The sequence below is a fragment of the Pseudonaja textilis genome, chromosome 10 (assembly GCF_049901715.1).
Source record: "Pseudonaja textilis isolate UNSWEBS1 chromosome 10, rPseTex1.2, whole genome shotgun sequence".
NCBI lineage: Eukaryota > Metazoa > Chordata > Lepidosauria > Squamata > Elapidae > Pseudonaja > Pseudonaja textilis.
Window position 1 is genome coordinate 16,802,327 of NC_141999.1, and position 13,588 is coordinate 16,815,914.

At 43.5% G+C, this 13,588-nt stretch overlaps 1 protein-coding gene across 2 annotated transcripts; it reads right to left on the minus strand.

The window, feature by feature from the left end:
- Positions 1-1,770: 1,770 nt before the first annotated feature.
- On the minus strand, positions 1,771-12,895 carry LIN37 (lin-37 DREAM MuvB core complex component). Of its 2 annotated transcripts, XM_026702392.2 has the most exons (10): positions 12,668-12,889; positions 11,669-11,734; positions 11,315-11,390; positions 9,532-9,582; positions 8,803-8,832; positions 6,908-6,993; positions 5,499-5,665; positions 4,051-4,200; positions 2,117-2,190; positions 1,771-1,960 (listed from the first exon to the last, which is right to left on the minus strand). In XM_026702392.2, exons 2-10 carry the CDS (start codon positions 11,700-11,702, stop codon positions 1,879-1,881), a joined length of 750 nt encoding a protein of 249 aa, XP_026558177.1. In that variant the 5' UTR covers positions 11,703-11,734; positions 12,668-12,889; the 3' UTR covers positions 1,771-1,878. The 2 variants fall into 2 exon arrangements, with proteins under 2 accessions (XP_026558177.1, XP_087796011.1); XM_087939885.1 differs by lacking the exon at positions 8,803-8,832 and having other exon boundaries at positions 12,668-12,895.
- Positions 12,896-13,588: the final 693 nt, after the last annotated feature.

Consider the following 13,588-nt stretch of genomic DNA (forward strand, 5'->3'; position numbering starts at 1 on the left):
CTGTGGGATGGTCCCTCACTGTTTCCAGGGTGGTCCCTGTCCAAAGGTAAGTAGTAGGGCAGCTCCACCCACCCCCCTCCCCACCCTAGCTTAATTTTTACCCGTGCATAGTGGAGTGGGTGGGATCTTAATTAGGGCTTATTTTGGGGGTAGGGCTTATATCGGACTCACATGTAAAAATCACGCTAGGACTAACTTTCAGGGTAGGTTGTATTTTTGGGGAAACAGAGTATCTACCCTTTCCCTCCCCACATGGTTTTGTTGGCAAGCTGAGAAGTGATAATAGTTGCAATAGCAAAAAACGTTTTTGAAGCTTCCCATGAGGATTACCTATATTCAACCAATTTAGCTTTAATCTCCTTTACTTTCTCCCTTTAAGAATAATACTATAAAAAGAACACATCATCAAGATGCATCGTGAGAAACATTAGGCTTGGTCTAACAGTTCCTAACGTGGGAGGACTTTTTTGTCTCCAAATACGATCTCAGTTCATATTTGGGCCGTCTAGGTAGGTCCAGAAAATCTTTTCACGGCACAGTAGAGTCAACAGCTGCTATGCATCAGCTGGTTAATTAATGGATTTCAATGCCAAATTAATTTACACGGACAATTTATTATAATATGTGGTAATTTACAAGATTGATTTGTTGCACCGAAACCTCTACAGGGAAGGAAGGAAAAAGCATGGATGTCAGAGAGCATTCCCTGGAGAAACCCCTACTTCCTCAAGGATGCCAATATATTGAACTTGAAACCGTATTGGGTGAGGTCCAAGCTACAGGGCTGTCCAGAAGTAGCCATCTTTCTATGATTATGCCTGCATAATATACACTGCTCAAAAAAATAAATAAAGGGAACACAATAATAAGACATCCTAGATCTGTATGAATGAAATATTCTTATTAAATACTTAGTTCATTACATAGTTGAATGTGCTGACAACAAAATCACACAAAAATTATCAATGGAAATCAAATTTAGCAACCCATGGAGGTCTGGATCTGGAGTTACACTCAAAATTAAAGTGGAAAAAAACACTACAGGCTGATCCAACCTTGATGTAATGTCCTTAAAACAAGTCGAAATGAGGCTCAGTAGTGTGTGTGGCCTCCACGTGCCTGTATGACCACCCTACAACGCCTGGGCGTCGTATCCCTCCCCGTCTGTTGAGAGAGGGCTGTTCAATTTTGACATAGATGGCCTCTTTAAATATATGAATTGTATTTGCACAACATACCGGTTGAAGTCTGGTAGGCCAGGTTGTGGCCAATGTAGCAGGATCCTAGCCAGTGTCATTAACTGAGTGTGTTGTGTGACCCAAGGCCACAGCTCAGCTAATCATGGATAATTAGGTTGGGAAAGGCATGCATCACAGCACGCATGATGCATACATTTATAGAAGTCCTGGCAGTGTGGGATTAATTTTTTTTTACTATTGGTTCTGTAGGCGTGGCTTGGGAGTGGTATGGATTTGTGGGCATGGCAGCGGAAGGATACTGTAAAATCTCCATTCCCTCCCCATCCCACTAACCTGCTTTCCAGCTCCTCCTGTGCAGGGCAACCAAAGAAGACCCAGCCAATCAGCTGGGACTTGGGAAGCAGAGAATAGGTGGGGGTGGGGCCAGTCAGAGGTGGGATTTGCCGGTTCTCTGAACTACTCAAGATTTCCGCTACCGGTTCTCCAGAACTTTTCAGAACCTGTTGAATACCACTGTCCTGGTATGTCTTCTTGTGAAGTCAAGCCTCATAAAATCCACAACCTCACAAAATCTGCAAACGAAATGCATTTATTGTGCATTTATTGATAGACAAACTCAGGAGCAGTCACGTTAGCCCAGAAGACAAGGGATGCCCGAAAGACACAAGCCCCTCACTCTTCATTGCCGTTCATACATCTCCTTAAGAATCTTCATGCTCTCAGCATAGCGCAACTGGTTCTTCTGCGAAGCTTCTTTCCACCTGGAAACAGGCCACAAGTCAACCATCGCACATGGATTTTTGCATTATCCTTCCCACAATTTGTTTCCCGCTACATGGCGATTCTCGCATGGGGCCAATAACTGGATATTTTCCCCCTCTGGCCCAGAGTTTGGCTTTCTGTTACACAAGCCTTACCTTTGTCGGATCTTCTTCCATCTCTCCATATTCTTGTAGATGAGGGTGGACATTGAAGGGACGGCTTCAGAAGTCTGAGAGGGTTTATGGGAGACAGGAAACATAGGCAAGATCATTCATTTGCTACAAAGCTAAGGTACTGTATGAATGTCCTAACAAGCACCTTCAATTTTTTTTATTTTAAGAATAGAATAGAACTCTTTATTGGCCAAGTGTGATTGGACAAACAAGGAATTTGTCTTGGTGCAAATGCTCTCAGTATACATAAAAGAAGAGATACATACATTCAAGAATCATAAGATACGACACTTAATGATAGTCACAGGGTTCAATAAGCAATCAAATCATACTAGGAAACAGCCAATATAAATCATAAGGATACAAGCGACAAAGTTAGTCATACAGTCACAAGAGGGAGGGGATGGGTGATAAGGAGTGATGAGAAGATTAACAGTAATAGGAGTGCAGATTTTTTAAATAGTTAAACAGTGTTGAGGGAATTATTTGTTTAGCAGAGTGATGGCTTTTGGGGAAAAACTGTCCTTGTGTCTAGTTGTTCTGGTGTGCAGTGCTCTATAGTGTCGTTTTGAGGGAAGGAGTTGTAACCATTTATCTCAGGGATGTGAGGGATCTGTAAATATTTTCACAGCCCTTTTTTGACTTGTGCAGTATACAGGTCCTCGAGTGAAAGCAGGTTGGTAGTAATTGTTTTTTCTACAGTCCTAATTATCTTCGGAAGTCTGTGTCTATTTTGTTGGGTTGCAGAGCCAAACCAGACAGTTCTAGAGGTGCAGATGATAGACTCAATAATTCCTCCGTAGAACTGGATCAGCAGCTCCTTGGGCAGTTTGAGCTTCCTGAGTTGAATTTAAGAAGAGCATGGGATGCGGTTGCTAAATTAATCGGAAACTTATCTGTCTGTGAAGCTTGCAATCCTAAATTCCTTTTCTGTTTATTTTACTTTTGTTGATTTAGTTGGTGGCACAACTTCAGTTTTTAGCTGCATTTTTAAGTTTACACTTAAATCATTCTGACTCATTCATCTTCCTGTTTTCTGTTCCTCCTGTTCTTTTAAATTAAAACTTCTTGTAAGTACCCTTTCCTCTCTTGAACTGAGAAAAAGTATTCTGAAATAATCCTTCCCTCTGACAAACTTGGCACAAAAGCCTACTCTGTCCACACAGCATAATCAAATCAGCTGAAAATATAGTGGTTTGATTCATACAACAAACCAAGCATGGTTGGGGGATTGTTATTCTGTTATTGTATGTGTGTGTATATATATATATATATATATACCCATGCATAATCTATTGCATTGTGTGAATCCAGGATGTTTTAGTTTGTGGCTCAATGCCCTGTGGAAACCCAGAAAATGGGAGACAATTTAGCAAACCAGTTAAATGCTTATAGAATGTGATATAGCAACTATGCTTTTTTAAAGCTTCGATTTAGGTTTTGGCATGTTGTGTGAATCTGGGAGTGGGACGGTGGCCTTGAAGTGGAGCTCTCGCCTCACAATCAGGAGGTTGTGAGTTCGATCCTAGGTAGAGGCAGATATTTCTTTCCGTGAGCACACTGAGAATATATCTGCTGCACAAAACTCCGCATTGGCAACAGGAAAGCCTGTTAAAACATTGTGCTAGCTCCTTTCAGTTGCCCAAATTCCACCCTGCAGGGGATTATGGGGTTGTTAAAAGAAGATGATGTTGTGTGAACCTGGCCAGAGAATTAAAAATTCATTTCAAATTCAAAATACTAGTGTCCTCTTAAGAGTAATATCCGGATACATACTGCCCCGTGTCTTGCTAATAAGAGGGGATTCAGATGAGAAAAAGTCATTAAAATCCCTACCATTTGCTATTTTACCATCCAACCTATTTATTCTCACCCCCCCCATGCCCACCCCCCCTTAATTTGCATGATGGTCTGACCGTTTCAGCAGCTCCTTTTGTTTCCTCTTTGGATGCTGGTGGGAATGGGATACGTAGGTTAATGGGTTCCCCTGCAGGATTTGTCTGGCAAGGGATAGGCGATGGTAGCTTGTAGACATCCTGAATCTTCCCATTTAAGACTTCGACACCCTGGGATCCCAAAATTTAAGAGAAAGAAAGATGAATTGAGGACAAAAGAAAAATGTGTTCAACTTTTGCAGCCTTAATCAGAAGTCTTGTTCTTGAAATACAGTATATAAAAGTATATTTATACTACAGTATACACAGTATATTTCTTGACAGTTAAACAATTAATCAGTGGAACAACTTGCCTCCAGAAGTTGTAAATGCTCCAACACTGGAAGTTTTTAAGGAGAGGTTGGATAACCATTTGTCTGAAATGCTATAGGGTTTTCTGCCTAAGCAGGGGGCTGGACTAGAAGACCTCCAAGGTCCCTTCCAATTCTGTTATTCTATTCTAAAGTTGCATTATCGCATACGTTTTGAATCTGAAATGCTCTAAACCAGGGGTCTCCAACCTTGGCAACTTTAAGACTTGTGGACTTCAACTGTCAGAGTTCCTCAGGCAGCTGGCTGAGTAACTCTGGGAGTTGAAGTCCACAAGTCTTAAAGTTGCCAAGGTTGGAAACCTCTGCTCTAAACTTCAAATTTTCCCTTCTGAATTTGAAAGCGTAGACTCGGCCCGGCAAGAAGAAGAAGAAGAAGAAGAAGAAGGAGAAGGAGAAGGAGAAGGAGAAGGAGAAGGAGAAGGAGAAGGAGAAGGAGAAGGAGAAGGAGAAGGAGAAGGAGAAGGAGAAGGAGAAGGAGAAGGAGAAGGAGAAGGAGAAGGAAGAAGAAGAAGAAGAAGAAGAAGAAGAAGAAGAAGAAGAAGAAGAAGAAGAAGAAGAAGAAGAAGAAGAAGAAGAAGAAGAAGAAGAAGAAGAAGAAGAAGAAGAAGAAGAAGAAGAAGAAGAAGAAGAAGAAGAAGAAGAAGAAGAAGAAGAAGAAGAAGAAGAAGAAGAAGAAGAAAGAAGAAGACTGGCTGTTTTCTTGCAGGTGTTTCATTACCGAACTAGGGAACATCATGAGTGCTAGAAGGGAGTGGGCTTTTCAAGGAGGAGGAGGAAGAGGAGGATTGTGGGTGATAAAGTTCCTTTTTCATCACATAACTGCAGATGGTCACTTAACAAGAACTACCTACACAAGATGCCACATGGGTAAAGAACTTGTGTGCATAAAAGGTCCCAGATCAGATCCAGACTTCATTTGGATCACATATGGACTCGCCTGACCTCCTCAATTGTGTGAGTTATGGAGTGAAAGGTACGCAATAACATTTTAATCCCCCAGAGAAAAATTTGTGGAAAGCAGTAAACTCGGCTTTTGTTTGACCAATGAAAAGACTTTCCCCGCCACTAGAAGCCAGATTGGAGAATCCTGTTCTGTACCTCTTCATCTTCAAGCAGGGTGGGCAGGTTTGGGCTGGGAGATCGCTCCTGTTCCCTCACCATGGGACTATTCCGCATCCAAGCTCGGCAGATGGGGTAGAGCGGGGTGTTCTCGGAGAATTGGGCCAGGTCTACACTTCGATCAAACAGCTTGATGATGTAGGTGTCTGCAAGGATAAAGATGCATGACAAAAGAAATAAATTAAGAGGCAGGTCTTAAATCAGAGCTGGATGATGCCTCCCGCCAGAAATCGAAGGCGGCTTGAAAATAGCGGAGAAGGGATGTGGCAGGCGGGGTCATCATTCAGCAGCAAAACCTAAGCTTTGCATCCCTAAGGTCAGCAGTTTAACTCTTCCGCAGAATCGGGGGTGGGCTTCAAAAATTTCAGCAACCAGTTCTCTGCCTGGTTGCTGGGTGGGCGTGGCCTAGTTGGCCTCCTGCACCATGGTGTGTGTGTGTGAGGGGGCGTTTTCACCCTCCCTGGGCTCCAGAGGCTTTCTGTCATGTCCCTGGGTGGACACTGACTCTGAGGGAAAGGAGGAACAGCCAACAGGGAGAGGAAGTGTGGCTCCAGAGGTTGTGGAGGAGGCGGGGGAAGGGCAGAGGCCAGCTGGGCAGTCAGAGGAAGACCCAGGCCCATCCCCTCTTCATCCTAGGGCACGCAGGGAGGAGAGGGTAAGGGAGAGACGCGGTCTCCTTGGGAGGAGAGGGCCTCGATCCTCTTCATGGGCTGCAGCTGTGACAACTGGATAAGAGGATGGACCTGCGTCCTGGCGAGCGCTGGAAACAAAGCATGTAAATATCTCTAGTTTATAGTTCCTCTCTGAGTTTGGCCTCCTTCCTAGGGTGTGTTCTGTTATCTGTGGACGTCCTCCAGCCCATATCTTGCCTGGTTTGTGTTGCTTTTTCCCTTCTTCTTGTAACTGTTTGTGTGGGAGTTTTTTTGCCTTCTGTCAAGAATATTTGGAGCTTGGAAGCAAAGTGAAGGAATAAAAGGGGCTTCACCTGTTTTCTGTGACTGTGTTTGTTTTGTATCCCACCCTGGGTCATCACACTTTCCTTGAGCCTCTGGGAGGGCGAAAACAGCCTCCCCAGCCTCCAGAGGCTTGAAACGAGCCTATTTTCAGCCTTCCAGAGCCTCCCGGGGGCCCATTTTTCACCCTCCCCGAACCTCTGAGCGGGCCCTGTACTTACCTGGCATCCAAAACTGGCTGCATTGGGGACTCCTGAGAGGGGCAGGGTGGGCGGGACCAGCAAGGGTGAGATTTACCACTGAACCGGTAATTAAACATGATAAAATTAGCTACCGGTTTGCTAAAACCGGGGCAAACCGGTAGCAGCTCACCCCTGCCCAGAATCAGTGACTTGGCTCAAGAGTCCCCAAGGCAGCTCTGAGGTTTCCACTCACTCTGCTTTTGTGGTCCCCCTTCAGTGAGTCCGTCGTCCATCTCTTTCCTCTTCTTCCGACGGTGATGGGAGAATCGGGTGGAAGGCCTGAGAACACAAAAGCATCAGAGAGTGATGCAAGTAACCGGAGGTTTTGCACTGAGCAGAGGGGAACGGTGAGACTGCTGAGAATGTCATCCAACTCTATTATGACTCCTTCCACGGGCTCTGAAGAACCTGATGGAAGGATCTCAAAAGGGTCCTGGGACAAGACAGCTGGAACACCCGGGATGAATGGAGAAGACATTAAGCTTTGTTGTTGTTGTTTTTAAGAGGCTAGTCGCCTTTTGTGAAGGAGGCTTAATTGGGATTCCTGCACTGGGCAGGAAGTTGGCCTTAACCGTCCCTTCCTGCATTAGGGTTCCATGACTCTGAACACTGGCGTTTGGAACAGTAGCACGTGGCACATAGACTTACAAACCACTTCACAGTGCTTTTACAGCCCTCTCTAAGCGGTTTACAGAGTCGGCCTGTTGCCCCCAACAATCTGGGTCCTCATTTTACCCACCTTGGAAGGAAGGAAGGCTGAATCAACCTTGAGCCTGGTGAGATTTGAACTGCCAAATTGCAGGCAGCCAGCAGAAGCAGCTTGCAGTACTGCATTCTAACCACTGCACCACCACGGCTATCATATACGATGATTGGAAACCAAGTCATAGTGTATCCACAAAGTGTACGAATCCGCAACTTCTTAGTTCTTTTTGCATGCTGTTTTTTTTTCTTGATCTAGACAAGTCAGCTTGACTCTGAAGAAAAATGTGTACACCTGTTTTCCTTTAGACCAGCCATGCCCAACCTTTTGGTTTACCTGGGCCTTATATAAAATGTATAATTTAGTTCATGAATATAAACACATATAACGATGTTAAAAGTTTACAATCTCGTGGGGCCACATTACTAGATGCCCAGGGCCGCATGTGGCCTGTGGATTGGACACACCTATTTTAGACATGTGATGGAATTTGGATCCCACTGGGAACAGCAAGCATGCTAGGGTAATGGGATCTATCTCAGATCACAGCAGTGGCAAAAGTTTAAAGCTAGCTTCTGTCCTTTCATCATTCTGAGCTGGCTTGTTGTCCGCCTAGAAGTATGTCTTAATTGTGCAAGGGCAATTATACAATTTTTTGCTCCAGCCTATTTATTACTTCATATAGTATAAAACATCTATATTTTGAATAAATAACACAATCAACCCAAGGGGCATGGGAAATGGGTTACTGAGCATCCAAATTGCTCTCCTTCATGTTTGCGATCAGCTTTTAAAAATCCAAATGCAGCAAGAACTACAAGTCAATTGCTGGTTTGTATATTCATTAAAAGTATTTCTAGGCCGTGCCCCTTCCAAAGTTTTCTGGGCTGCAATGAGCAAAACTGAAAACCCAGCAAATGGATCATAAGAAACTATAAAGTTTTTTGTAGTGTCTCCGGTCACAGTTGCAGCTGGAGGCACCTTAAAATTGAGCAGAGATAGGGGTATTGCTTTTGAGAAGGCTGTTCTCAAGAAAGCTCTGAATTCCAAATGCTGTTGCAAGGGAGAGAACAGAATGCATTGGCTGCACTCATTCCCACAACTAAAAAACAACAACAAGCCACTCCTTTTGCTTGTCTCTTTGGCTGCGAGAACTGCCAAGGAGGAATCCCAAAACAAAACCAGCATTGAAAACAATGTGAGAATCAGACCCTGATGGCATTCAACAACAATTACGTGTGAACCAGGCTGCAGAATTCTGTGCCACACACTTGCGTGATTTTTTTTTTTTCCTTTAGATCTTCGGTTGAACTCAGTAAGAAAACTTTCTATTCTCCCACTCTGTGGTCATCAGTAGGCAAGAAGGACAGTGCTAAGAACCATACCTCTTTCCTGTAGCAATAGGAGAAGGGTCCCTGCAACCGCAAAGCAAGAGAGGTTAGGAAATACCTAGCAGGCAACAGCCCCACCAGAAAGAAAATCGCTTTTCTAGGAAGTTGGTTCTCAGCAGGGTTAGCAAGTCTATCGACTGGAGCAAGGAAGGAAATCTGTAGCCTCCAGATATTGTTGGGCTATGCTTCCCATGAATGCTGGGAATCGTAGTCCAGGTACACCTGGAAGGATATAAATTCCTCAGCTCTTTGGGGGTCTGCTGTCCCAGACCACTAGTAATGCCTCTTTTTTTTTGAAAGTCTGGTAATCATGAATATTATAAATAGGTGTAAAAAATATTATATATACTTTTTTTTAATGCGTCATTTTGAAAAAGCTTCAAAAGCAAGCAAGCAAGCAGAAAGAAGGATAATTAGATAGATATATTGCTGGTTGTTGTAGGGGATGCTAAAAGTTGGAGGTTGCTTGGGGAAGATAAAAGATTTTTCAACCCACTTCTCAAATGCCTCTCGGGTACTTCTGAAAGAAGAGCAAAGCAAAGGATTTCAGAGACACCGAGAAGACATACGCCAATCATCTCAATGCCTGACTGACATCTGAACATGGCGAGCTTCTCTAAAAAAAACTCAAACCCCTTTCTCTGCCAGAATTCAGCTAATGACTTGAGGCAGGCCAAAGTGCAAAGATAAAGGAGAAGGTTGAACATTAGGGCTGCTCCTTACTTGCTGAGCGTATCTGATGATGTCTTTCCAGGGTCCTCTTCCATTTGATCCCTGAGATGAATCGGAAAAGAAAAAGAAATGTAATTGGCTTTGTCCAAAACATTAATGCTCCCTTGGGGGTTCTGAGTCTGAGTATCGTTCGTTTTGGTACCAAAATAGTATTGCTACAGATAAAAATTACCATATTAATCAAACTTACATAATTAATGTTATTATACATATCAGTATTAACACATAATCCTTCCTTTTTCAATTGTTCAATATTTGCTACAGCCTTCTAAAAGTAATAGCATAATTATTGAGCGAAGATCCTCTTTCAAAGTCTGATCTTATCCTCTAACATTTACTTTAGACATGTTAAGTAAAAATATGTGTATCAATATTCACCCTATTTCTAATTTTTTCATCTATTCTAATTATTAACATAGCCAATTGTTTTTTTTAATAAAAATCCTTCCTATCCATCGTCTCTTATCCTCTTGGAAATTTCCCTTCTTCTCTTTTTGACTTGCCTCCTGTACTCTTCCCTTGGGTCCTTATCTACTTTCCTATTCAACCCAACCATCATTTCCAACCCTACCCTTGGGGGTTCTTCCTGACAATGGCCTCGTGAGAAATGAGAGATTGACAGGCTGGTTACAATAGGAAAAGATTTGCAAGAATCTTTAACCCAAGACAGGAAACCTCTGGCATGCCCAGCCTTACTCTACTACAACTCCTAGCATCACTCAGCATTGGCCATGCTTCCTACAGATACTGGAGTTGTAGTAGAGTACCTATATCTATATAATACTGGGTGCAGTGATACCCAGTATTCCTCAACTTACGACTGATCACTTAGCAACTCTTCAAAGTTACGTACAACCCAATAAAGGGGACTTACAAACCGGATTCGAAGTTCAAATGGCTCCCTTCACAATCACATGACCAAACTTTGAGCACTCAGCAATACACCCGCATTTATGACCATTTGAGGCGTCCCATGATCACATGGCCCCATTTCACAAAAATGCTGCTAAAAAAACGGCACTTCTGTTTTTGGGCAACACTATGACCACAGTGAACCATTGATCATGGTGCTCACTTTACAATTGCAAAAACTGTTTTAAAAAATCACAACAGACCCATTTTACAACTGCAATGGGAAGGTTCCATTATGTTGAAGATTATCTCTAGTGGTAATCTCTAGCAATGTTCACAGGTTGTCTGTTCATGGCCTTAGCCAATCAAGCTTGGCTAAGTTGATTCATAAAATGAACTAATATGTTGAAACTAGTTCTTTAGTTGAAAAACCCTGTTTTGGGCACCTCAAGCTCTTGAGTTCTGCTGTTTGGAATATTCTACCCTAACTCATCAGATGTGCGGGGACTTTGGCCACATCGGCAAGGAATTCTGGAAATTATAATCCTGATACATCTTGCAGATGAACCTTTAGGAAATGTTCAGCAGTAAAAAGCAAAAATGGCCCACTCAACTGTTTTAGCACCTTTCAAATATCAACGGAAGGGTTTCAGATTCGTTCCCAGTGCTCAGAACTGACTTGCTGAACATCTGCCAACCTAGCAGTTCGAAAGCATGTAAAAATGCAAGTAGAAAAATAGGGACCACTTTGGTGGGAAGGTAACAGCGTTCCATGCACCTTCAGTATTTAGTCATGCCAGCCACATGACCACAGAGACGTTTTGGGACAACACTGGCTCTTCGGCTTTGTTACGGAGATGAGCATCACCCCCTAGAGCCAGAAACGACTAGCACGTATGTGCGAGGGGAACCTTTCCCTTACCTGTCAACATCAGTTTTCTCCAGCAGACACTGTAGGACAGCATCAAGACGGTTTCGAGCATTGGCTGTCTCGAGATCTGAGGATGACGAGAGTTTGTTACTCTAGCATAAAGCAATGAGAGGAATTCATGACGTTTCTTTTTTTTTTTTTTAAAGTTAACAATAAAGTCGCCTGGTTTTTTTCTTTTCAGGTCTAGGAAATTCCCCCCAAAGGTTTGTGAATTACTCTCTTAAAAAGCTAAATAACGTTTACTTTTAATGCAATCCAAACTGAAGCATAGGAATGGGAGAGACAAGGTTGGATAAAATTCAAAGCCTTGAATTTTTATAGCAGAACATTCCTGAAGCATCTTACCTGGTTTTTCTGTTTTGACTTTGGTATGTAACATGTTTTTGAGAACCAATTCCCTGCAGTAAAGAGCTGGGGGGGAAAAAACAACCTCAAATTCACATTTTAACTTTGGGTAAGGCATCACACAACCACAAAAGACGATAGAATCCAAAAATAAAGGGAAGAAAGACAAAGAAACTCAACCCCACCTTGATTTTGCTTAATATAAGAACAAACAAACTTGGATCAGTTTTCAAGATACTGGGATGACAGGTAGTCTTTGACTTATGACCACAATCGAGACCAAAATTTTCAGTTGTTAAATGAATTTTGCCCAAATTTCCCAAGCTTTTTGCCATAGTTGTTAAGCAAATCACTGCAGTTGTTAAGTGAACCATACGGTCACTAAGCAAATCTGGCTTTTCCATTGACTGTGCTTGTCAGAAGCCATCTGAGAAGGTTACAACATGGGGACCACGTGGCCCCTGGATAATGCAACTGCCTTAAATACAAGTCGTTACCAAGCAACCAAATTTTGATCATGGAGATGCTGCAATGGTCATAAGTGTGAAAAATGGTCATAAGTCACTTTTTCCAGTGCTTGTTCTAACTTCGATCTTTTTTTCTTTTGGGGTGTGTGTGTTACTTTAAGGCAGGGATCTCCAAACTTGGCAACTTTGAGACTTGTGGACTTCAACTCCCAGAATTCCCCAGCCAGCATGGCTGGCTGAGCATGGCTGGCTGAGGAATTCTGGGAGTTGAAGTCCACAAGTCTCAAAGTTGCCTAGTTTGGAGACCTCTGCTCCACGCAATCGGAATTGATTGCATCCCGATCAATTCTCCCTCTTGCAACATTTTATTTTCCTCCTTTTGGGGGAATCGCTACTTCGCAGCTCGGATTAAGCAGCGGCTCAGGCGGATCGGGTGCATCTCTACAGCGGACCCCGATCTCCCTCTTACCCGATCCCACAACCACAGCCCAAGAGCGGGCGCTCACTCCCCACCTTCCCTGCCCCCTCTTACTTTTGGTGGAAAGGAGCGGTTCCAGCTCCAGGATCAGATCCAAGCCCAATCCTTCTGGAGGGGATCGCGGTTAGCCTTGCTGTCGGCTCTCTGCTTGGCTGGCTCGCTTCCTTTCCTAGCTTTGCCCCACTCGCCCGCGTGCAACCCCCACAGACCCGTCCAACGAAAACCTGCTTCTTCTGGATCACTTTCCCGTTCGCACGAATGCAGAAAAACCGCCTCTGGTGCATTGCATGCTGGGAATTGTAGGCAGAGCGATTCCACCCAGTGACCGAGGCTGTTTTTCCTCCCACCCACTCACCCACCCACTCACTCACCCCTTTGCGAATAGAAACAGCGCCTCTTGTGCAAGGATGACACTCGTGTGAGCCATAGGCAACAACTACGATTTTTTTCCTTTGTCCACAAGTCTCAAAGTTGCCAAGTTTGGAGATTCCTGCCTTAAAGTAACACCCAAAGGAAAAAAAGATTGAATTCCTTCAATCTATGGCAGGGGTCTTCAAACTTGACAGCTTTAAGACTTGTGGAGGTTGTCATCTTAACAGAATAGCAAAATAACAGAGTTGGAAGGGAACTTGGAGGTCTTCTAGTCCAACCCCCTGCTCAAGTAGTCGACCTTATAACATTCCAGAAAAGTGGTTGTCCAAACTCTTCTTAAAAACCTCCAATGTTGGAGCATTTACAACTTCTGGAGGCAAGTCGTTCCACTGATTAATTGGTCTCACTGTCAAGAAATTTCCCCTTAGTTCTAAGTTCCTTCTCTCCTTGGTTAGTTTCCACCCATTGCTTCTTGTCCACCGTTCTAGTTCTTTGGAGAATCGGTTAAGCCCATCTTCTTTGTGGCAGCCCCTTAGTCCCAAAGGTGCTTTTTTTTCAAGAGGCAACTGGACTTCCTGTTTTTTCTTTGAAGACATTTCGCTT

Coding starts and splice junctions, on each gene's coding strand:
- LIN37 (XM_026702392.2), bottom strand. CDS start 11,702: ATGTTACATACCAAAGTCAAAACAGAAAAACCAG. Junction 8,833..9,531: donor TCATCAGATACGCTCAGCAA/GTAAGGAGCAGC, acceptor TTGCGGTTGCAG/GGACCCTTCTCCTATTGCTA. Junction 1,961..2,116: donor TGGAAGAAGATCCGACAAAG/GTAAGGCTTGTG, acceptor GCCTGTTTCCAG/GTGGAAAGAAGCTTCGCAGA.